The sequence below is a fragment of the Xiphias gladius genome, chromosome 1, assembly GCF_016859285.1.
Source record: "Xiphias gladius isolate SHS-SW01 ecotype Sanya breed wild chromosome 1, ASM1685928v1, whole genome shotgun sequence".
NCBI lineage: Eukaryota > Metazoa > Chordata > Actinopteri > Istiophoriformes > Xiphiidae > Xiphias > Xiphias gladius.
The window spans coordinates 22,175,452-22,201,118 of record NC_053400.1 but is presented as its reverse complement, the minus strand read 5'-3'; the positions used below and the strand labels follow the sequence as shown (position 1 = coordinate 22,201,118).

Genomic DNA, 25,667 nt, shown 5'->3' with positions numbered 1-25,667 from the left:
CTTGATCATAACATACTCATTGACGGACTGGAGAAGTGGGCAGGAATCACTGATGTGCTGGCTCAGTTTCATCCCCCACAAAGTTTTTCAATGGTGTTCCCCAGGGTTCGATTCTTGGTCCCTTTTATTTTGCATCCATATGCTCCCTCTTGGTGACATCATCTGCTAATATAATGTCAAATTTCAGTTATACCGATAAAAGACAGCTCTATCTCCCAATCTGAGTCGGTGACCAGTCTCACATAGCAAGTGTCTTGCTGAAATAAAATACTGGATGTCAGACAACTTGCTCCAACTAAATCATACAAAATCTGATGTCATTGTACTTGGTCCCCATGTAAAAAGAACTCACATCATGGCAAACCTAGGTGAACCAGAAAACTGTGTTAAGACTGCAACCAAAAATCTTGGTGTAATTTTTGACCAGGGCTTGTGTTTTGAGCCTCAGGTAAAAAAAAATTTTCAGTCAAATTTTTGTCATTTGAGAAATATAGCTAAGGTTAACTTTTTTATTTCACCCAAAGATCCAGAGAAACTCATCCATTCTTTTATTTCCTCCCACCTCGACTACTGCAACTCCCGACATACTTGTATCACTAGAAATCAATCCACCGCCTACGGTTACTTCAAGATACTGCAGCTCGACTCCAAACTCAAACAAATGTGTTCATATACAGTTATTTAGTGCGTTGCTGGCCAGACTTCAGAGTCAGTTCCCCATTTATTTCACCTCTTAAGAGACATTTTTATTAAAAAAAACAAAAACCTTGTATTGTGATTAATTTTTTATTTGACCTTGTTCTGTTGGTCTGTTTTATATTGACCGTTGTGACCTGTATTTAAAAGGGCTATATAGATAAAGTATTATCATTATTTATAAGCCCTCCAGATGGTCCAGATATAATCAACATACTGCACATACCATAACTTTAAAAACTAGTCTTTGGAACTATTAATTGAAGGAGATCCTAGCAGTCTACGAGATACTCAGGTACAAAAGAGACCAATGGCAATTTACTAATGTCTTGACACGCGAATGGCAGATGATGCCATGTAGTCTCACATTAAGCTATGTATTTTCTATTTTTGGTGTATTTTTTCTAGAGACCGCAGGCTCTGAGGAAAACCGTAATTAAGTTCTTCACATTCAGATAAATATAGTAATTATTTTCTTGATTACCAGTCTTTGGAGTCTCATTCAACTACCAAAGTTATTGTTCTCCAATAGTTTAAATATAACAGACAGATCTTCAGAAAAAGTTCATTTGTGAAGATATAAAACAAACCTTACAATAGAGGCTCTATAAAGTTTGAGGCTTGAGTGAAATTTTACTTAAGGTGTCAGCTCACTACCTAGTTCTGTTTTCTCTGGTAATGGAAGTGAAAGAGATCATAGTTACTATAATTAGCCGTTTTTGTCAGTGGAGGAGTTTTGCTGTTTTTCAAATATGAAGCTCAATTTAGACCATTCAAATTACTTCCGTTTTTTTTTTAAAACACTGAGACAACATTAAAAGAGACTGATCAGAATCCACAGTTCAGTTTATTTGGTTTGACTAACAGCTCCTGGCATAAAAGACAGCAAATACATAGTAATGACAAGAATGTAGCTGATAGCAGAGAGAGAAGTGTGACATACAAAGTGTGATTTGAATGTTATAGCTCTCAGGTGTTTATAGAAGTGTAATATGGAGGTCATGGCAATAACAACATGAATAATATAAGAGGTTATATGACTATCTTTTACCATGCAGATGGCTTCACGTTTTGATATTTGGAAGCAAGATACAAATATACATATATAGAAGCTTTTGTAGATGTGATCTGGAGGGATTTAGCTGCTTTCTTTGCCCAGGGTATGTTTGTCAAACAAGTATTCGGCCATGCCAGCCTGTTGACCTCCCATGCGGCGGAGGTTGGTCACCCAGTCTGCCAGTTCTTTGATGGATTTCACCTGCTCGTCCAGGTAGTGAGTTTCGATGAAATCACACAACTAAAAAAAGAGAGATTTGAATCAAACTAGTGCTGAAACCCACACTCGCTGAATTGAACTGACAGAAGACCTTAAATGACATAACTGTCTTATTCTTTGTCGTTTTCAATTACCTGCTGAAATATTTAAAATTGAACATGATCAAAGGTTACACATGAGTTGAACTGACAAGGGCTCAGAGCCAGACACTTCTGTGATGATTCTATTCTGATGGTGCTACCAGTTAGTTTTGTTTTGCAGAAGTTTAGTGAGTTATTGCTCTGCCAAATCCACTGTATTTAATCAAAACATGTACTGAATATTGATTAAAAAAAAAAAAAAAAAAAAAAAGGAAGAAGAGGACACCTGCAGAATTTCCACGTTTTAATACTCACATGTGGGTCATTGTGATCAGAGCAGAGCTTGTGCAAGTCCAGCAGTGACTGGTTCACGCTCTTCTCAAGCTGCAGGGCACATTCGAGAGCCTCAAGACCACTGCCCCACTCATCCCTCTCTGGCTTCTGCAATACAAAGCAAAACAGCAAGACACTTATTAATGGGAGGTAGGAAGTCAACGACCCGAACCAGACAGCAAGCTTTCTGATTATTTCAGAGTAAGTTTTCAGTTTAACGTTTTACTCAAGCTCAGGGGTTGTGTTTGCATGTCTGAGAAAGATAAGCAGCACAGCACACTCACACCCTCTGTATCTTTGACATTATTTTGCCCTCCCAACATGGGAGATTATGATAACCCTAAAAAATTTAACTTGAACAGTGATTAAGGTAAAACAGACATTGAATTACACATTTATTTTCACACAAACATTATATCAAATGTGACCTCATACCCTGATGTCCTGTAGGAAGATCCTCCCCCCCCTCTGGTTCTGCAGTTTCATTAGCTTCTCGGCATGCTCACGCTCTTCATGTGACTGATGACGGAAGAACTTAGCAAAGTTGTGCAATGCCTGGTCATCCCGGTCAAAGTAGTATGCCTGTGAGTAAAAGAGAGGGGAATTTTGGCGTTTTCAAAACTAGCCATTTCCTTAAGGTGAAACAAAAAAAGAAAGTCCCGAAATGTGGCCCAATATCATTGTGAAAATAGAGTGATAATGATGTGTTTATGAATATTTCAGTCCAGTCCAATATAGAATCACGTCTTACAATGACTTAAATGTTCTACAGTGAATCTAAATTGCCGCGTTGCTTCCATTAAGGAGGTCACACTACTAATACTACTTTTTAATTAAAGGAAATGTTTATTACATCTCTTTTTTAACCAGTAACAGTGTTGGTGATTAAAAACATTATTGTTCTACACTGAAAAATAGTACCAACCCGTAGATGCAAGGCAAATAAAATACAAAAAATAAAATAAAATAAAACATTGTAAATCCTTTCTGGAAATTACCAGAAAGTAGAGAGTACATTCATAAGATATAGAAACCATTCTATATGTGCAGTTGTGTGTGCGATCGATAGTTTAATGCCGTGCTTTGAGCAAAGCACATTATTATGAACAGGCAATGCACTCTGTGCCCCCTCTCTGTACATAATGTTATTCAAAGTAAATTTGCAGTTTAATGTTTTACTCAAGCTCTCTCTGTAAATAATGTCGAAATGAACTTCAACCTTTGTTTTATTGTTGGGTCACACATCATTCGTTTTACCTCAGTTAAAAACACATTATATCAGACTGATACATAAAAATCAACGTGTTTAACAAGCTAATGTTGAGGGGAAAAAAAAAAAAAAAAAAAAGGCCTGCTGATAGCTTTTATTTATAAAGGATGCAGTGGGACACCATATAAGTCCACCCAGCACAGCAGTTACATAACCAAAATAAAGTCTAGTTAAATGGAATTAAAATCACTTCTTATTAATGGTAACTATTACCAGAATAACTGGTATACACATTTCCCTTTACACTGACCACTTCTACCTGTATTGTCATAAACTGTTCCTGTCTGGGTTTTCCACTCATCTTTGCTAACTCGGTTGCTTTTCCATTGCCTGAACACTTTTCTGTATCCACCGACCGGACTCTCACCATAGACAGGTAGACGTAGGAGGCATACAGCTCCAGGTTGATCTGCCTGTTGATTGCAGCCTCGCAGTCCTGGTGGAAGTTCTGTCTCACCTGGGAACTCATGGTTCTGAAACACGGCAAACAAAATCCTTACTTGACATACAAGCATCTCTCAAAATGATACAACTCATGTGTGTGTTTGTAACATTAGGGTTAGCTGATTTAAAAAAAAAAAAAAAAATTAATCAGTTATATCTAATTGATATATCTAATTAATCTATGATAAAATATTCATTAGTTGCTGCTGCAATCACAATAACTACAAAACTGTGTTCAGGTATTGATGTACTGTATCTCTGTATATGTAGTTATCATTTCCTAGTTTATGTCTTTCACATTACACTGTCAATCATAGTAATTTATTTTGAGTCTCATTCTTACGTAAGACCCAGTAGATGCTTTCTAATGTTGTTTTAGTTGTCACATGATAATGACACAGCTTAGAAATATTACACTACGTAATTTTGTGATAGTTAATAAAATGACAAATATCAATAGCTTTACTGCCAGGCATCTATAGTGGGAAATTAAGCTGCAACTAATGGTTATTTTCATTATTGATTAATCTGCTAAGAAGTTTCTCCATTAACCAAAACCTCAAATTATTCAGTTTTCTAGTGAGTAAGACATAGCCAAAAAAAACAAAAACAAAAAACAATCCTCACAAATGAGTAGCTGGACCAAGGGAATGTAGGACATTTGTGATCCAAAGTGTTGAAAAAATTAGACTTAGTAGTGAATCAATTAACAAAATAGCTGCCGACTATTACTCTGTCAAATTTTTTTTTTAATCAACTAATCGACTAATTGCTTCAGACCTGAACAGAACTTAACAAAATCTTTACATGAAAAATGACTGATGAGGCGATGGGACCTGCTTCCATCAGCGGTATGACTCCACATAGTACTTCCCAGCGCACTGGGCCATTTCATAACTTAGCATCAATGGGTTGGGCCACGCTCTATTTTATCGTGTAACGCTAAGTAAAAGCAATTTTCTTTCTGCTAGAAATTCTTTTAATTTAAACCTTCTTTAACATAATGTTACAGCTGCGCCACACGCCGCATTCAAATACGAATTAGGGGACGCTTCGAGATTGTTAACATTGTTAGAACATACAACAATTCGTCAAAGTACTGTTTTTGTTTTTGTTTTTGAGAGATCCACGGCCGTTGTGCGGCATGCCTGGCAGTGGAGAGATTGCGCAAAGGTTGAAGAGCCAATTGCGCCAGTCCCGTTCTGGCGACGAGTAGATAAACAATCTCACCACCACTACCAGAGCTTTGAACTTACGCCAACAGTTACGCAGTTGTCGGCGTAGGTCCGTTAGCGACATGTAGGCAAATATACACATGAAAAGACAAAAAGCTTCTTACCAAATCTCTGTGGCTGGTCTTCTTGTGAGGACGTCGAAAAGCAGTGACTTGCGCCGTTAGCAAAGCAAAAAGTTAGCTAGCAGTCAAGCTAAAATGTGTTCAGGATAACTGACCTGTCTTGTGTTTTAAGAACAATAAAAATCGATCTGATGTTGTCGATGGAAACGTGAGTATTCAGAGCGATTAAGGCCGGGCCTGTAGCTTTCGAAGACAGTTCGAAGGGTTGCCGTTCAAGCACTGTTGAAGCAGGTAACCTTCACTGTCCGCTAACGAGGGGATCCACTGAGAGCGTCGGTCTGAGAGCCCACGGATATACGGGTGTTAACCGTGGCGTCACAGCGTGCGCCAGCGGGAGAGGGAGCGGAGGCTGCGCAGTGAGCGCATCCGCCATTCATGTTTTTGTCATGTGCCTGAAGGGGTTTTTTTTTTTAAATTCTTTTCTCCCACAGCGGTGGAAAGTAACCAAGCACATTTACTCAAGGACAGTTTTGTGGTATCTCAGTGTTGTGGTAGCTCTATACATCCACTTCACCAGTGGTGGAAGAAGTACTTGGATCCTTTACTTCAATGAAAGAACCAAAACTACAATTAAAAAAAAAAAAAGTAAAGTAAAGCCCAGCATCTACTGTCTTACTTAAGTAAAATTACAGAGGTACCTACCAGCAAAATTTTCTCGAGGTATTAAAAGTAAAAGTACTCATTTTGCTGAAAATCAGCCCCGGTGCCAGTAGAGAGGCCTTCAGCATAAAACCCACTACACATGGACCAAAAGTTCAAACCATATCTGCACGTGAAGTTTGGTTGTGTCCCACTCTTCTGAAGTGGGGGGGGGTTGTAAAAACTGAACCCGGTTGCCTGTGACATGTGTTGATTATTAAGCTTCTGTAAATAATTGACATTCACGGTACTGATCCTTGAATCTAATTCGCTTGAAAAAAAATGGAGTGGAATCAGCTGACTCGAGTAAACCTTACTGCCAGCGACGGCTTGTCTTTGCTCTTCATCGGTTTCAGCTGAGTTCTTTATTTGTTATCAGTGTTTTCAGTAACACTAACCCCCCCCTCCACAGATTTAGCTGATTAGTTTGATAGCTGTTTTGTAATGGGCTACCATGTCTTTCCCCTTTCAAATGATTAGAAATCCATTGTAACCGGACCTTTCTAGGCCTTTCTATTATTTATGCGTCTTCAAATGGCATCGTTTATTCTGAATGGGTGCAGTATATGTATTTTAAAACGTAAGACTGTGAGATGCATATAAATTACTCTTTGCCTGGGACTGACCACTGATGTGACGGAGACAGTGAAGTAGCCCCTCCGTCTCATTTTACCACTGAGCCCTGAAGTATCCGTTATGGAACAGATCACTCTCGAGCCAGCGCCACTTTGATGCTGGGTGTTAATACTGAAAGTTCATTGTTCCTTTTTTTTTAAATTTTTTTTTCAATCCGCAAACAGTCGCTGCGCTGCCTCTCAGTCACAGCGAAGCTGCACTTTTGAGTGATTCAGACGTTGTTTATCACACGGTGATGAACTCACTGCAGCTGACGCAGGCATGACTACGTGCAGCTGTGGGCGTTGGTCGGTGTTTTCTGAGCTTAAATGAACGGGTACAGGCGCGGCCAGTCTGGCGTGCGGGATCACCGTTTATGCTCGTGGATAATTCAGCATGTTATCAACAACACGGCCCAACATGGAGGGCTCAGTGCCCCGCTTACCCCCCCGTGTACTGCGAAAAGCGCAACAGCGCCCTCTGTTGGCCACAAGGCCCGATTACATGATTCATGAGCCAGTACCTGGTTGCAGTAGTCTGCTAGTTGCGCCGGCGTCCTATGGCACAATTACGGCTGGAGACTCCGGCGGAATCCAAATGTCCGGACTTCACCGCACCTGTTCCCGGGAGGTCTGCGAGTGCTGGGGGCTCTCCAAGCCCACAGCTCATCCACTGCACAAGGGGCCTCAAGCGGACTTCCTGCAGACTTCCAGAGAGTCCGCTCGGCTTGCAGACTTCACTGATTTAATCACCCACAATTCATTGCAATACAGACATGACGCTGTAGTTTTTCCAGTCGCGCACTATGAAATCAGAAAGCAACTTATTATGAATGTGTAATACATTCATAGTAATTTAGCTTATTAAAACGTTACTTGAATCGTGCAGGCCAGAAATGATATTCAACCACGTCATGATACATTCATATAAGGGACAATATGCTATTGAAGTAATCGAAATGCTTTTTGTAATTGTAGTCCTTAAATGATGGGGTCCTATAAAAGCCTCGCAGTGTAATGACAAATATATAGGATATGAAAATGGCCAAAAGGCAACGAAAGGTATACCACTGTAAGTAATAACCAATTTATTTAGTCAAGTCCTTATTTACAAACATTTCTTACTATATATATATATTACAACATATATATACACACACACTTAGGTACATAAGTATGTGGACAGTGACACAATTTTCAAAATTTACACCACCACAATGAATTTGAGACAAAGCCATCAAGATGTGATTGAAGTGTAGACTTTCAGCTTTAATTCAAGGGGTTTGACAAAAATATTGCATTCACCTTTTAGGACTTACAGCCATTTTTATACAAGGTCCATCATTTTTCAGAGGCTCAAAAGTACTTGGACAAACTAACATGATTGTAAATATCAGGATTAGTTTAAATACTTGGATGATAATCCTTTGCAGTCAATGACTGCCTTAATGTCAGGAACCCATGGACACCACCAATTGCTGAGTTTCCTCCCTTGAGATGCTTTGCAAGGCCTTTACTGCAGCTGCCTGCTGCTTGTTTCTTCTCGTTTATTCTATTTCTTTGCCTTGAGAAGTTTTTGGGTAGCTTTCGCAGGAAGTTTTGGGTCATTATCAATCTGTGCTGTGAAACAACTTCCTATCAGTTTTGCAGCATTTGGCTGAATCTGAGCAGATAGTATAGACCTATACACTTCCTCATCCTGCCACTTCTATCAGCAGACACATCAGTAAAAACCAGGGACCAGGTTCCATTAGCAGCCATACACACCCACGCCATAACACTGCCTCCCATATTTTTTACATTTGATGTGTAATGCTTTGGATCATGAGTCATTCTTTTCCTTCTCCATACTCTTCTCTTCCCATCCCTCTGGTTTAAATTAATCTTGGTTTCATCTGTCCAGAACTGGGTAGGCATTTAAAAAAAAAAAAATGTTTTCTGGCAAAGTCAAATCTGGCCTCTCTGTTCTTGAGTCTTACCAGTGGTTTGCACCTTGTGATAAACCTTCTGTATTTACGTTCATGAAGATGTCCCTTGATTGTAGACTTTGACAATGATATGCCTGCCTCCTCGAGAGTGTTCGTGACCTGGCTAGATGTTGTGAAGGTATTTTGCCTCACCAAGGAAAGATTTTTGCAATCATCCACTTTAGTTGTCTTCCATGGTCTTCCAGGCCTTTTGGTGTTACTGAGCTTTTTTAAGAATACCAAATAGTTGTTTTGCCCACTCCTAAAGTTTGTGCCATCTGTCTGATAGGTTTGTTTTGTTTTTTTTTCAGCCTAATGATGGCCTCCTTCATTTGCATCGACACATCTTTGGACAATATATTGAGATTCTCCATTCACAGCTACCAAATGCAAATTTAACTCTCGGAATCAGCTCTAGACCTTTACACCACCTAATTTGTTATTAAATGAGGAAACAGGCCACACCTGACCATGATATTGATCAACTGTCAACTGTCCAATTACTTTTGAGCCTTTGAAAATGGACTATGTATAAAAATGGCTAATTCCAAAACAGCTATTGAGATATTTTTTTTAAACTCCTTGAATTGAAGTTCAAAGTTCACAATTCATTCATATCTTAATGGCTTTGTTTCAAATCCATTGCAGTGGTGGACAGAGGCAAAATTATGAAAATTGTGTCACTGTCCAAAAACATATGTACCTAACTATATATGTCAATTTTATTTTTGATCTTTCAAGAAAATAACACCTCATAACAAAGTTTGAATATGCATAATGTAGTCAAAGTAATTTAACTTTCACACACTTAAAAATCTTAGACTGTAACTGGCTGCTTTATAACAAGGAGTGCCAAACACCAATTTCTATCCTACTGATTATCAATAAAAATATGGTATACCAGGAGGGAATTCTGCAGTGTAAAATGAGTTTAAACAGTTGAGGTTTTTTTATAAACTTTATTCATCTTTTGAAAAAGTTTAGTCGAACAGGCCGAATCCCATGTCGTCATCGGACTCCTCAGACTCTTCTTTCTTCTCTTCCTTCTTCTCCTCAACTGCAAAATAAAAAGCATTTGATATTATTTCCTGTTATAATGACCAACGCACATTTAATAAACAGCTATGCTGACAGATCAGCCACATCATTAAAATCAGTTACCCGTGTTAATGTTGATCGGTGTATGAAGTCACTGAGGTAACTCACGCAATTGTTAGAAAACAATTCAATTATTGGGTTTTCATGACAAACTGTTAATGTCAACAATTAATGTCAAGTCACTGTATTCTTCCCCATGAATATATACATATTATGACACCAATTTCTCCAAAATGACCACACTAAAAACCTAGCAAAAATATGCCCTAAGAACATTCTCAGCCAGGTGAAATTATGTAACATTTAATTCTATGAAAAAGCAATTTATGACTAATTTGGCTTCATATCAACATATTAACATACGGGCAAGGGCAAAGGCACTGTGTGCCAAGTGTCATTGATGCAGTCAAACAAGGTGATAATCTGCAATGCTCACCTGCAGCAGGAGCTGCGGCTCCGCCTGAGCTGGCAGCAGCAGAGCTGGCAGCGGCTACGGCACCGCCTGCTGGCACGCTGGCCAGCTTACCGTAACCTGAGGAGACACGAGTTGGCAGATATAAAGCACAAGTTATATCGCTGACCCTCAGCAGCCAGAAACATTATGAGACGATCTGGCAATTCAGCCATAGTAATAACATTAGCATAAACATCATCTTTCCTGGCCTTACAGTGACAATATTACAGTTATAGCCAAGTGAACACTGCCTCTGTCTGGTTGGCCTTGATATACAGAATTTTTCATCAAAGTTTGAAGTATATATCTTTTAAAAAAGCACCAGTCGTCATATGCATTACATTATCATGTTGATACTAATACTAAAAAGGTACACAGTCTAAAGCTGTGATTTTTGACCCAGTCAGTACCTTCCAGTTTGAACCAAGTGTAAATATATTCAGATATACAGTTAAAATTGAAAAAACTGGACATCATATTCATAGACTTAGCAAATCAACCACAATGTATTATCAGATACTCTCATCAGCTTACATAAAACACTTCACAACAGCTTCATGTGTTGTGTCTCAAATTTATTGAGGGGTTAACTGCTGTTTAAAGGATTTACGCATCCAGGAATTCTGCGATTTAATGTCTGAAAATGCATCTCTTGGGCCTACTGTTGACTTTTTTTTTTTTTTTTTTTTTAAGCAGAGTGAAGAGATAATTGTATTGCAAGTCTAACTCTGAGTGCTTAGTTGCTTGTATTGTAGATAAATTCAGGGCTGAATTTAAATATTCAAATCCTGCCCAGTGCTGCTTTATCTGAGAGAGACTAACAGATGTACAAATTTCGGCAAAACCAAAAAAACAAAAAAACAAAAAAAAACCACAAAAAAAAAAGTAAAATCTAAATTTATCACTCAACACAGGCACTACAATCTGACAAGTGGCACAGTAGCAAACCCACCTGTGGCGATCACGTCATTCACATTCTTGCCCTTGAGCTCAGAGATGACCTGTTGGGAAAGATCAAATTATATGGGTATCACTGCCGCTGGTACAACTGTAGCCACAAAACCAGAAACAATGGAAATTAATCTGCTCTGTACCTTGTCCAAGCGTGTGTCATCGGCCTCAATGCCAACGCTGTCGAGGATCTTCTTGATGTCCTTGGCCTCAGGGTTTTCATTGCCACCCAGGGCAGAGAGCAGGTAAGCAGCAACGTAACGCATCCTGAAAAACAACAAACGGGAAGATGAACTGTCAGCAGTAAGTTTGGCCAGCTTTTTACACATTTCTTTTTATTTTCCTAAATAAAAACAGGGTAAGGGCTATGCACTGAATGAATTCAAAGACGAGAAATTTCTTCTTCTCTTACACAAATTTACGCCACTCAAGAGAAGAAAAACATTAAAACCATGAATGTGAAACATTAAGTACAAAATGTAGGCACTCTGTCCTACACATATCAGACTAAGCATTTATTGTTGCCAGGAGTACTCTTACTTTCCTCATACATGGCTGTGCTCCTTAAAGCTTACTTGGACTATTTAATTATGATTTGAACAGCATGCAATAAAGTAGTTAATACTATCAAACAGCACAATCTTCAAGAGCCTTAACTCAGTTTTTCCATCATGTAACTTGTAAGCACAAATTATACTGTAATCAACTAACAAAACTGTCACCGTTAATATGAAATATTTTGATCTGAAAACATTTTTGAATGATGAAGTTAGTTTGACAATCAAACACTGTTTAGGGCTGATTTTCTGGACGTATAAGCAGGGCCTTTTGAGTCTTGAGTGTTGGAAAATATTTGGCGTAATGCTTCTGGTTAAATCTAGTTACATGTACTCGAACAGACCGTTTAAAATGTGACGACAGAAACAACATAGCTGCAGTTTTACACCCATGTGGCGGCTTGTGCTTCGGTTAACATTTGCTATCTTGGCTAGCTGCTGCCACGGTGCGGTGCGTGAAAAGAATAAATAATGTAAAGATGCCACACTTTAAGGTCTTTGAGTTACCACAGCCAGAAGTTTACTTATTTCTTGAAATACCTTGCCCATTCTCATAGTGAATACTGTGTTATTTACATCATAAAAAGACACTCACTTGAGCTAGACAGGCGAACGCGTGTTCACTCCGAGGTTAGCACGGACAGAAAGGAAGAAGCGTCAGTGGGTGGAAACGGAAGAAACCGCTCTTCTTCTTCTTCTTCTTCGGACCGCAGAGCAAGAAGAAGCGAAGGCGACACCTACTGTTCAACTACAGAGGGTGCAATGCAATATGTTACAGTACAAATCTGGTTCAACACACCCGGGCCCTTTGGTTCACTTGTGGTTTAACTAATACAGGGTAACAGGCTGAAATAATGCTGGGAATTCTGTCTACAGCTAATTTAGGTCTTTGAGAAGAGTTTGATGACTGATTTTTTTTTCTTTAAAGACTGGATGAAGCTATCCTGCACTCACACTCACAAATAATGTTAATGACATGTTCCGTGTGTTTCTGCATTGTTAGTGTGTGTAGTTCTGTTCTAAATTTGTGCCCCATGGTGTTTCCACTCTTTCAACGGTGTTAAACAATTAAATATTACCACTGAATGTGCTCAGACCATGAGTGATGTTGGTGCATTGCTGGGGGCTTCATAGTGATAATGATAAGCCCGCTATGAAAACGAAACGAAACAAAACAGAAAAAGCAAGGTGAGCTCCGCAGTTAATTATTTTACAGAGATCAAATGACAAATTCGCATTTCAATGTCGAATTAAGTGCTTGATGTTAGAATTTCTGAGTTGAGTTTATGACTCTGCTCACACTATATGTTTGGATCGGTTCTTTATTATTTAATTATATATTTTATCATATATAAATACAGCCCTTCATTGTGATAATTATACCAACAAATCATAATGATTCCTCGTTAACCTTCCCATCTAAAGTCCTAATTATATCAACACTGTTTTATTATACATCTAAGAAACCAAGCCATTTATATCTGAAAATTAGTTAATGTCTGGGATTCACCTTAATAAGTATTGATCATGATCCAGCTAACTGTCAATAAGCTGCACTTTTGCAGGTTTTGGCTTAAGGACTCTGACAACACTTCCACATGAATTTCAAATCAACTTCTAAGAAGCAAAAAATACTCATGTAAAGTCATCAGCAGTCTGTTCTGGACAAGAATGAGTTCTCCCCATTCAAAGAACAGGGCCCTGCCTCATATTGCACCGTAAGAGGCTCAGTTTAAATACATAGAGGATGTTGATATGTTCATGAATACAGTTCATTCTAAACCTCTACAACACTTTATTCATAAAATGTAATATATCCCAAAAATAATGTAAATGGAAACAAAATTGTCTTGAGTCTTTCTCCGTGACGCAGCAGTGCTGCTGTCTAATAAGTCACCCTTTATAAAACACAAGTTGTAAGTACTACCTTTATTAATGATTAAGAAATTACTGTCCCCGATAGAAACAAATATCAGGTTGTGAAAAATCCCTTTTGCTGGTTGTGTACTCTTTCTATTTAGTTATAAAACAGCTATATATGTTGGTAAAAATGCTTAATAAATTGTTAATAAATGGGTGTTGCTGCAGTTCCTCTGTCACATGGACCAATCAGTTAAAAGGATGTTTCACAATCTGGCAACCTAAAGCTGTTCCTGTCATGGCTTACAACTGATCCATAAAGCATCAGTGAATTATTCGTTAACAATTCAAAAAGTTATTAGTTAAGACTTGCAAAGCCTTTATAAAATGTGCCTTATTAGAAAGTGGTCCCGTAACAACAGAAAAAAACAAAACTGCACAAGATATTTGTATGAATTTGCTATTTTAATTTCATGATCTTCAAGATAAATGGTGACAAAATTCTTTAGTGTGTACTTGAACTATTAGGGGTATTTATTTCACTTTATTCAGGTCTTTTCATTTTTTTTTTTCAAATATTTTTATTTGTAATTGCATTATACTGCAAATTTAAACTATTGCTTTTTTCTGTTCCATGTTCTTTTTTACAATAAAGAGTTTAAAAAAAAATTCAGTGTACATCTGGACCAATGTCCAATAGTCCAATATATTTTATTAAAATCAGGGATATGCCTCATTCAGGCTGCTTTACTCAGCTTTCTGCTTTTTGTCTTTTCTCCAAGACTGTGTCTCATCATTTAGGTGTTTACATGTCGTCCTGTTGTTCTAAGTAGAAGTTTTCTCTATCACAGAAGGCATTTTAAAATGTATTTACATCTTTTTGCAATTAAAAGTTGGTGCTTTTGTGGCTCAGCGACAATTCACTCACCTCTCACTAATGTCAGCAACTTTTGCTCTACGAGTGTTCTCCTTTTCCAAGCATTCAAATGTGTGTATGTGTGTTATACCGTACTGTATCTCAACATGAATAAATTTCTTACTCCTTTGCTCCTACTGCTGATTAGGCTCCAGATCCAGTTTGGCCCCCTGCTTCGTCCTCAGACCCTGTTGCTACTGCTGTGCTCGCACTGGGGTGTGATTGATTTTTGTTGCCAGAAAAGACCATGTGCACCATCCACACACGAGACTCTGCAATGGATCTGATCCACACCACGAGAAACCAGCAGCTGTGCTCTGGTCTCGAGCTGTAGCGTGAACATCCATTTCTAATGAATTGCTGTCACGTGCGTGGTGTGGTTCCAGGCAACCAGCCCTGATCTACCACAAGTATGTATGGATGCATCTGGGTGAAACCACCTTTTAAACACAACTATATCCAGAGTGGGAAGACTATTGCCTCAAGGGATTTCACAAAATAAAATGGACTTATCTGATTAAAAAATAAAAATTGATTATTTATGCATTGCAATTATCGTTGGAAGAGAGCCATCATTAAAGTTACTGGTGTCACCTGTGCTTTTCCAAACACATGGTTTTGGACCAAGGAGGAGAAAAAATTTGAACTAATGTCGTAACTGCCAAGTTGCTCTTACCGAGTTTCTATTCCCTGCTCTGAAGTAGTTTCCGGCTTCTTGTACCATTAAGGCGAGACAGTAGTGGAATAGTGAAGCAGAGCATTGAAGACAAAGGAAGAGCATTTAATCGCTGGACCTGCTGCAGTACACTAATGTACGCATCAGCATGGCAGTTTTGTCTGAAGAACACAATCCGTTTCAATAGCTGAGCGAGAAAGTTCAGCTCTGGGTGCATTCTTACAGCAGTGTTTGGCAGCAAAAATGTTTCCCTCTTCACCGAAGGGAGCTCCTACTCTGCGTCGCATGCATTTTCTGAATTTTCATTAAAGAATTTACCATATGTGCCAGGCATGACAATTATTGTGAAGAGCATTATGGAGCTTCTGAATGATAAGAGACATGCCTACAAACGTCTTATTGTTTTAATGTCCTCTCACAACTCTTTCACTGCTTTTGGGGGTTGTTCCTGATGTTATTGAGCCTAAAACCAAAATAAATGCTGTGTGTACAAGGTGTTCAAGAAGACCTTGAAAAGTCATAAATTTAAGCACTGTTTATTCAGCCAGTCCAATTATTATGTTCTACATCACAACATTTTACATTCCACATCAATGTAACACAGTAAATTAGATAACAAACCATAGAACACAAAATAACACAACACAGTTTACAGGTAATAATCCTAAACAAGCACTGACTAAAACATTTTAAAACATTATCAAAATTTTCACAAATGTTGCAAATTTGGTCTTGGTACTAAAAGGAAAAGAAAAAAATCAGTTCGGATCCCAGAAAAGAAGCGCTGATCTAGGAGGGTTTCTCTTCTTAGTCTGTAAGTTCATACAGCCACAAGATCTAATCAGCCATTCTACATCAGTGCAGCATTTCAGAGAGGTTTTACTGATATGGCCCTGGTACACAGTCAAAGTGGAAGTACCAATTATCCCTGGTATTTATTTTTAGGAAAACCACTTATAAAAATTGAGAAAAATATCAAAAGAAAACTATTATAAAAAATACTCTATCGACCATTCCAATATATAGACAAGGAAAACGGGTAGAAAGTTGAAGGGTACTTCACAAAATTTTGTAACTAAGATCATGGTCAGTGACATTCAGTGGAGAGTGTGACTGTGCAATATCAATACCAAGTCTCATTAGAGTTTTTTATGATTTACTATACTTGTGCAGGTGTCTGAGCAGTGCAGCTAGATATTTACTGTTAGATAAAACACAATTAAGGTTCAAACTATACATTATATTAAGACATTTCAACCTTTTATGTACAACCAAACTCCTCAGCTAAATTTTCTGCCCCAAAACAAAGGTATGCTCAAAGTAGCCTATGACATGGTCTACTACTAACCTCACCTTCACATAAGCCTATTCTTCTACATGCATCTGAACAATCATTAATTAGATAGCAAGGCCGATATCACATGGAAATTTTAACGGTTACTTGATGGTGATCAACATGAGAATGTTACAATAACAAACATGGTAAATGTCTCGGAACACTATGTAACTCCAATGTGTTTAAGTGCAGCGGGTCCCAAAATTGTTGAACAAGTTGTATTACATTAGACGTTTGTCCACACAGCCTTAAAGTAGTAATTTTCAATAACATTCTGTAATAAAAACTATTTTGCACCAATACAGGAGATTTTCAAAGTTTTTCAATGACCTTGCATAGATAGTTGATTTGCATTCAGTTTTTACGGTACTGCGTGTGTTTTGTTTTATACTTTGTCCCAAAATTCAGCATTTTTAGTAAGGAGTAATGGGTTAGAAGGAGCACGCCTACCAAATACATCCAGGCTATGTGCTCATCTTCAATCATCTTTTTTTTTTTTTTTAATATTAAAGTAATATACAATTCGATAAAAGTCAATGACACCTTCCACTGGCTTGAGTGAAGACAGCCCCGCAGGTAAACCTGACATTTAAAGGAACAGCTGACTGAGTTGACATGGAGGGTAATGATGGACATATGTAGAGACTGCAACAAATAAAACTAAGATGGCAAAGAGCAACTTGTTTGCAAACTACACTTTTAGCTCCGATTATTAAGTAAAAATGATCAAATCATCACCGAGTGATACTCACTTTCTTGTGGAAGGAAAAAACAAAAAAACAAAAACCAAAGCTTCCCTAACCTTACACTGATAATGATATTTTAAGCACTTTGTGATGCATTTCTTTTTCATCTTTTTTAAGGACAAATTTCCAGATCACTGAAACACGCAAGAATATTTTGGAGAAAACAAAATAATAATTTTTTTTATGCCAAAAAGTACCTTTGATCTTCATTTCTTTTGAATGAGCTATTTACAGTTTGCTAGAGCAATTGATGTCATAGGCAGTCACCCCTTATTGAACCTTATTGTATGTTAAGAGATGGTGGATAAAACAACAAAAAACACCAAATGATTAAAAAAAAAAGAAAGTGAAAAGCTTCGGAATAACTACATCAAAAAAGCAGCTATACAAGCAAATAGAAACTATCAGTGACCTAAATTCAGACGCCTTGGACACAATAACTGTACAGCCGTCGCCATTATGCCATGTCAGTCATGACAGCATACGCCAAAACAGCCGCAAAGTGGCACACTCAACTTCATTTCCATTTAAAACTACACTGCATTAAGAAGGAATTACTTTCTGAAGTACGGTTCGACACCAGAGGACAAACGGTTCAGGACATGTATGACACCATTCAAATAGAGACTGAAGCTAGACTGGGGGTAAAGTTTTCCTGCTTTTCATACACAGCCATGTGTTTCTGTTACTTTATCCACTATCCATTTAAATTCTACACCAGTTATATAAATAACAACTATCTTCATCGTTAACGCCTGACTGTCTCAAGTATGTGATGTGCTAATCCTGAGACTGTGGACAATAGTATGGCTTACGCAGCTAAAGCCTACTTTACGGTATGCTATATGCTATGTACAGGATATTGCATCTACCATGGAAACAAAAGACTTCTGTGAATAAAAAACTGAAAATTTGTTCTGGGGAGTATGTTGTCCCACACACTGAAAGACTGAGCGAGGAAGGGCTTCTACCTGACAATCATTATATTGAAATTTACTTAATTTTTTCGCTTTAAATCAATACTCACTTTTGTTTGATTTTGTACATTGAAGTTTTTTAAAGAAAACCATGGTGTGCGGACTTGTTTGACTGACATGTTGCACGGAGGATTAAGCGTAGGATTTGGACTTGTCAATCGTTACTGTTCCACATCACAAGATGTTTTCTCATGATGCACGAGGAATATCAATATGATAGCTAATCATGCATTCTGCAAACACTAACAAAACTTTGTTTATATGTGCTGTATATGTAAACATGGGAGGAAAACCTACAATTAAGGTCTAGTGAGGGTTATTGACACTGGTTTGATATTAACCTGCTTAAAACCGCATAGCAGAACTGCCAATGACTGGAAGTATTCAGTAATAAAATGTTTATCATTATCGTTCTTATTTTAAAATTATGTGCAGTTTGTATATTAAATACAGAGTACATGGTTGCCACTGAAATTTTGGCTTTAATGAAGCAAAGACGACTGTGAGTAATAATAAAAGAAAAAAGACAAAAATGTGTAGGTACTTTATGGCAATGAATCTGTAGGGACACAAAGGTAAGAAAATGTTCCAACTTATTGCTCTACTAAATTATTGAAATATACGGCCTTACTCTTGTCTTTGAATGTTAATCCTTATCCCAGCCCTGGTATTATGTGCACGATTAACCTTTAAAGATCTCAATGATGCCAGGATATAAAAGATCAAAGTAGTAAATGCTTCATATAAGACACGTTTTTGTTTTTAAGTAAGACGTGGAGTAACAAAATGTTAAAAAGACAAAAAAAAATAGAAATGAACGATATGCTGATGCAACAGATTTACAACATGATGCCCCAAACACCATCTTGATGAATATGCAATGGCCATATACAGTATGTGAAATATCAACATCTGCCATTTCATTCATTCATCAAAATAATGATGAAAACTCACATTAGGCATTACTGTGACATAAAGCGATTGCTTGTTATTATGAATGTCTTACATTTCTTTGCTTTCTACTTGATGCAAACAATACTAACTAGCAGTTTTTAGCAAAGATCAAAGACGTGTTAAGTAACTGACTTCTAATTAATTACTGTACCTGGCTAAAGAAAAATCAAGATAATTTAATCAAAGCTTAATCTCGTGTCCTGCTGACTCTAGAGAGTTTATGCTTGTGAAGGTTTATTACTTCGATACAAGTAAAAATGAGTGTATGTGTGGTGGCAGGAATTTAGCTCATGAGTTGCTGAGACCCCATTACATCACTTACAGTTCCTGCTGAGCTACTCAAACCCCACAGCACCATGTGAGCTTTTTATAGTGTGGTATGATGTAAAAAAAAAAAAAAAAAACTTAGTGGGTAAGCCCAGAGCAAAATCTTCTAAGATTAATATCTAAGATAAATAGTAACTATCTCTTTTTAACAAATTCAAAATGTTATCAAATCCTCCAAAGCTTCTCTGGACATAAAGGTAAAGAGGCCATTAAAATTTAACTGGATTTTATAATCAAATTAAATGATCTTTGAGAATAATAGTTGCTAAACTTGCAGTGATTCCAGCCACAAGCACTTAATTATGTGTACTTGAATTTCAACAATTAAAAAGAAAAAAAAAAGAACAGTGAACACAGTACATAGGATAAACGTGTTTGCCCTGAGGCACTTGGTAGTGGCTGTGATAAAAGAATTAAAAACACTACCTTTCCAGTCAAAGGAGCTCTGTAGTTGGTCTGAAAAGTACTCAAAGTTGCATTCAAATTGTCAATTCAAAAATAATGCACACGTGTGAGAGACCACCTACACAGACAGTTATAATCATTCTAGTGTTCATCTAGAGTCGTAGTGTCTAGTACAGTAACAATGGTGAATATTCAAAATGCTACATAGAGGGGTAGAAGCAGAATATACGGTATGTGTGAGTGGCAACTAAAACTAAACTTGGGTAGGAGAGATAAGAAAGAGACCAGAACAGATGGCAAGAAGGCTAGAGTAGCAGAGACATGGGAGCTGGGCATCAACATGGAAAAATCCTACTGGGGATAGTTGTTCTGTTGCCGGCGCTTTGCCGACCTCATTTTCTCAAAGCGTGACTCCATTTCCTCTAGGACTTTGGGGGTGTACCTTACTACCAGCTTTACTGTGCCCTGAGCGGCTTTGAGGAGTTCCACAGCTTTCTCATGGTGCTCACCTTCAACACTCTGGGGGGAAAAAAAAACAAAACACAAAAAACTACTGTAAGATTTTATCACAGACGTAGTATCATAAGTTTTTTTTAATAGGTTTATAATCAAAAAGCAATATACTGTGGGCAATTGTTTAACTCATGAGCCACACAATATGTTGTAACTTTAGAAGAAACAATTACCTCAGTATTTTACAGGTACTGCAGTGAACATAGTTCCAACATAAACCTGGTTCAACTTACCATATAAAGGTTTGGAATTTGGACGTTTTAATGAGAGAACAAATTGAGCAATAAACAAAGTCAACTGGATGATTGTCTTTGGCTTGAATTTTAAACGACCTGAGCATAACATCAAGCGCAACTGCTGAATGCTGTGGCTAATGTGAAAGAGGTTTAAAGATACCCTGTAGTTTTCCTGTAAACAAACTAAATTACGTTGACATTCACAGTTTCTCACCAAAATTCTTTTGTGTGTCCTTGAGGCCTAATAAATATGCTGAATTCATTTCCTTCCTCATAAAACATTTGCAGAGCCAATTTCCAGATGAATTTGAAACCTACATTGTTTAAATTCATACAGCATGCGTTTGTTAGCAGTCTTCTTCTGGACATTGGTATGACAGCATTCATGGTGAAAACAGGCAAATTGGACCCTTAAGCATGACATACACCTTGTGTTAAAGTAAATGCTTCTCTGTCCTCAGTTTTCCTTCCACCCATTCTGAGACATATCCTCCAAAAACTGCACTTATTTGAGGCTGGACACTCAGAATAGAAGCAGGAAAAATCACAAAGGTTTAATTATCTGCTAAACTGTCCTTGCTGCCAAAACAATTTCCCAAAAGGGATAATGAAGCTGAATTTTCAAAAAACAACAGCTCTGCCTTTTTGTTATGTATTTTGCTCAGATACTGAGCTTCATTAATTGTAAGGATACAACGATTCCAACTTTTTTCTCTCAATACTGATTGTGAAACCTCAACTCAGGATATCTGCTGATAAAGAGTAGTGATTCGATATCAGATCATTCTTTCTGCCAAATTTAAATTGTGTATACCTCATTGTGTGGAACTCATTGGGATCATTTTTATGTAAAGTAACATTTGATCAGGGATTACTGTGGCACTAAAAACTGAATTGGTGGCTGCCGTGACTGAACAACTGTAACTGACAGTGGAAACGCTGAATTTCCGAATGCCATTTCCAAAAAACCTGTATTTAAAGTGAATTGGTAACGTTATGGTTGATACCTGATCCACCAGGCTAGTATCATCACTGAGACAGATCCAGGAAATCGGATCAGTGCATCCCTCATCAGTTGTACACAAATTAAAAATGAAATGTGTGTCATGCTAAAACTCAAACGTAACATTTGTGGAGTATGTTGTGATTCTGTGAATTCAACGTACCACCCCATTAACAGAGAGAAGCTGGTCGCCTCTCTTCAGGCCTCCATGACGGTCAGCAATGCCTCCTGGGATGATCCGTGAGATGTAAATAGGTGAGTTTTGCTCCTTTCCACCCATTATGTTGAAACCCAGGCCTTCTTCTGTCTTGGGCAGTTCCACAACACGTGGATGTGAGTGTCCCTCACTTGCTGCAAAAGCTGCCACAGTAGCCTACAAATTAAAAAGTGGTGGTGTTAAACTTTTGTGAAAATACTGTATTTACTGCACTTAACACACAATGTGAAGTGTTCAACTAGAGTGCCTTTAGGAGACAAATGGTTTAAAATTAAGAGTAGAAAAAGGTGTGCACAAGTCAAATGCTTGTGTATTAGATGGTATTTGACTTGGGTATACCTTAGCTGTGGCGTTGGCCCTGACCTCAGGACTGCTGTTGATGTCCACTGTTTCATATACATGTTCATAAACCTGAAGAGACATTGTTAGATAATATTTCATCAGCAACAGCTGAAGATCTGAATATCTGAAGAGAAAAGTGAACTAATGCCATCTCTAATGCCACAGTTCGGTGTTTCTACGAATAACAAAGACCCAGTGTCTCACTTCTCTGACAGCGTTACAGAATTCACTCTGTAAGACCCTCTGCAGCGCCTGCAGCTTCTGGGGAGGAACTTCCCCTGTCCTCTGGAGCTTATCAAGCAGTTCAATAGCACGGTTAATATCTGTCAACAAGAACACATACACCACCATCAACGTTTTCACTTATATCTGCAACAACTGCTTCCTGTGTGAATGGCAGTACTCAACCTGTACTAATATAAAACTAAATAGCAAGAAGCTGTGAATGAGCTTAACAAATGCCTGGCGTTACCACTTGATAAAAATGTCTAAAATTATTTACTAATGAGCAAAATTGGAATAAATTTGCTGCCAATTAACATCTTTAATTAGTTTGAGACTGAAATTACCTGGACTTGCAAAACATTTGTTCTGAATGTTCCCTGTGGGGAAGCTTGTCTGGTCTTACAGCACTCTTTATCTACCTTAAATAAACATTGTTATGAAGCTACATAATTCAACCTCTGATATATCACGCTTGGTGCCATATGATATACTGCAACTTCATTCAATAAATTTCAGTGCCAGCATATCATTTACTCCTTGTTTTACAAATAACTAACTGCCTCCGCCACCATAGAGGGGATGGGGCAAACATTATCAGCAGCTCTGTAAAATTAATAAGCCGTTTTCCTACAATATCCTGTTTGTATTGTTGCAGTTAGAGTTTATTTATATCCTACCGAATTTAAAGAAATCGTTATTACCTTAATCTGTAAATTGCTTTAAAAATTTCAGTATAACAAAAGGGAAGAGACTGTTTCACAGATAATTCTTTAGGCTTTTCGTCGGCCTAAATTAACATTATATGTGTGGGGGATTGTTAAAATAGAAATCTGGGTTCTCGCTACTCTCTAGCCACAGTTTATTAGCAGACACATCAGGAGCTAATGTCAGCGTTTAGTCAAATGGAAGACCGAGGTTGAATACAGTATGCAATATACATATCTACTACTGCTCATCCTTGCTGCTAATGACAATGAAGCTGGTGTACCAAAGTGCATAAAGCTTACATTTTTTGCGGCTAGCATAAGTCGAGCCTTTAACAAACCAGCTCGGTTAACTGATCACTCCCTGTTGTCACCAACATTAGCTAGTTAGCTTTTGCGCAAGGCAAAGCAATGTAGCCGTAAAAACTGTCGTTACTTTAGCTCGGTACCAAGAATATACACAATTAATCAAAGCCATAAACTTTGGCTATCCGCAAGACATCTTTAACGCAATGTTATCCACCTGAAGAAGAAAGTATACAGTCCAAAACAACAATCACCGGCTGGATCAGTTATGCTAGCTAAGCTAGTCTAACGTTCCCCTGGTATCACAACAAATATTTCTAAGCTAAGGCTAGCTGGCCAATTAACTTTACCTCTTTCCAACCGCACAGACTCCCCAAGCGATGCCATTCTTGGAATGAGTGGCTATTTGATGTCAGATAGACACTGCGCTAAACGCTAGATATGGAAAAACTAAAACTGGTAATCCTGGCTAACGTTACGTGCGCTTAACTCTGGCGATAAATCAGATTAGCCAAGTTAGCCTGCTAGGCTAGCTGCCAGTGTCATGGTGCGTTCACGTAATCCTGGTAAAGTCGAAAAAGCCACCGAACTCAGCGCGTTCTTTTTCGTAGGCACTGGATGCTCGTGAGCCACTGAATGCATCTTCCCTAACTGTCGTGAATCAGTCAACGTTTTTAAATTATTTTGTCAGAATAATTACAAAATAAAATTAAAAAAAAAATCAAATAATTCAGTAATAATTAAGTGTTTATCTAATACCTCACCCATTTGTGTGTGTGTGTATATATATATATATATATATATATGTCATAATTTAATATACAATACATATCAATATATCACAGGATCACCCATGGCCTAGTGTAGTAGAAAAATCCAAGTTATTTTTAAATTAAGCTATTCTTGAGGATCTTTCCTCCTTTCCTTCTTCTAGTGCCTTGGTTCGTATTTCATTTCTGGAGTTGATTCCCACTCTAAAAACTGGATACTGCTGTGACTCCGGTTTAACTTGAAGTGACGGTAGGTTGGTTGTGTAAATTCTGTTTACAGATGACATGGAATATGTGGAGGGACTCATCCTTTGGTGCCTTGTGTTTAGCCCGCTGGAGGTCTCGTTGGCCAGCCTAGACGAAAAACATGTTGAGAGGTGCCCACTGTGATCTCAGTCCCCTATCACTATTTAACAACCATGCAGTGAACCAAATCAGTACTAGTATGAGGGTTAGATTATCATTCCTTTTAAAAATTTACCCAACCCACAGAGGGATGTTCTTAGCTCATATTACGTCCTGTGTATGGTGAGAAGGGACCAGCGGCCAGAAGCTTCTTTCCTGTGTTTGCTGGCGCCTGGGAGGATCAGTCTCTCTACTGTCCTCTACTGGTTGGCTGCGGCACATCTTGAGACTCCGGTACATTTATATAAAAAAAAAAAAAAAACCCGCTGCTGCACTGCTCTGTGTGATCTGAAACTTTCAAACGTGATTCACTTCTGACCGCACCCCAAGCCAGGGATGACACTTCGCGGCTCTGCCCGCAGACCGCCGATGAAACGCACCTGCTGTGACATCGCTGATCGGGGTGGGGCCAGAGGCACAACTTCACTGAAGGTAGGACCCACATATGGTGGAGAAGCTGCAATGTGTCGCCCTTTTTCAACACAATAGGCCCATTGTTTTATCATCCTAAGCTGTTTTTTCTTGTTTTGTTTTTTTTTCCCCTTAAGTTTCAGTCATAGCCTTGGCTTAAAGAATTACTAAATCATACTGTAAGACCTACTCACATGCATGACTCATGATCACAAAAGACAATATGGGCGGGCCTTTACTGTAAACACTGGCTTCACCTGGGCTTAAAAAACACAACTGGTGATTTCAGAGTCACTTTGTTCATTACTTTAATAAGTGTGTGATTGGAGGATGAAGTTTTCTATTCCTTCAGCTTTGATAAACAAAAGTAGCCCAAGGCTCCTGCTCGTGATAAATGGAGCAGTTCAGAATACCTTGCCTAAACTGCATCCCAGATTGTTTGATTCATTCTTTTATGCTGAGGACGTGTTAGTGCTCAATTGATTGAATTTTACTTAATCATTCCAGTTCTATCTTAAAGTGGATTTTATTCGAAGAGCAAAGCATTGCAACTGCTTTTCTTCCCATAGGATAATGAAATTACTTAGGATAATGTTAATTCT

At 38.1% G+C, this 25,667-nt stretch overlaps 3 protein-coding genes across 4 annotated transcripts; all 3 read right to left on the bottom strand.

Annotated features, from left to right (window-relative positions):
- Nucleotides 1–1,524: 1,524 nt before the first annotated feature.
- Nucleotides 1,525–7,386, bottom strand: fth1a (ferritin, heavy polypeptide 1a). 2 transcript variants are annotated; one of them, XM_040129189.1, is made up of 5 exons: nt 7,234–7,386; nt 4,023–4,128; nt 2,821–2,967; nt 2,368–2,493; nt 1,525–1,993 (listed from the first exon to the last, which is right to left on the bottom strand). In XM_040129189.1, exons 2-5 carry the CDS (start codon nt 4,122–4,124, stop codon nt 1,835–1,837), a joined length of 534 nt encoding a protein of 177 aa, XP_039985123.1. In that variant the 5' UTR covers nt 4,125–4,128; nt 7,234–7,386; the 3' UTR covers nt 1,525–1,834. The 2 variants fall into 2 exon arrangements, with proteins under 2 accessions (XP_039985123.1, XP_039985112.1); XM_040129178.1 differs by lacking the exon at nt 7,234–7,386 and adding an exon at nt 5,439–5,768.
- Nucleotides 7,387–9,615: 2,229 nt separating this feature from the next.
- LOC120793650 (60S acidic ribosomal protein P2-like) lies at nt 9,616–12,463 on the bottom strand. The gene is made up of 5 exons (XM_040133948.1): nt 12,332–12,463; nt 11,323–11,446; nt 11,181–11,229; nt 10,211–10,306; nt 9,616–9,733 (listed from the first exon to the last, which is right to left on the bottom strand). Exons 2-5 carry the CDS (start codon nt 11,443–11,445, stop codon nt 9,657–9,659), a joined length of 345 nt encoding a protein of 114 aa, XP_039989882.1. The 5' UTR covers nt 11,446; nt 12,332–12,463; the 3' UTR covers nt 9,616–9,656.
- A 3,245-nt stretch (nt 12,464–15,708) lies between these two features.
- On the bottom strand, nt 15,709–24,029 carry lin7c (lin-7 homolog C (C. elegans)). The gene is made up of 5 exons (XM_040133126.1): nt 23,830–24,029; nt 22,449–22,567; nt 22,242–22,313; nt 21,849–22,058; nt 15,709–20,452 (listed from the first exon to the last, which is right to left on the bottom strand). Exons 1-5 carry the CDS (start codon nt 23,864–23,866, stop codon nt 20,285–20,287), a joined length of 606 nt encoding a protein of 201 aa, XP_039989060.1. The 5' UTR covers nt 23,867–24,029; the 3' UTR covers nt 15,709–20,284.
- Nucleotides 24,030–25,667: the final 1,638 nt, after the last annotated feature.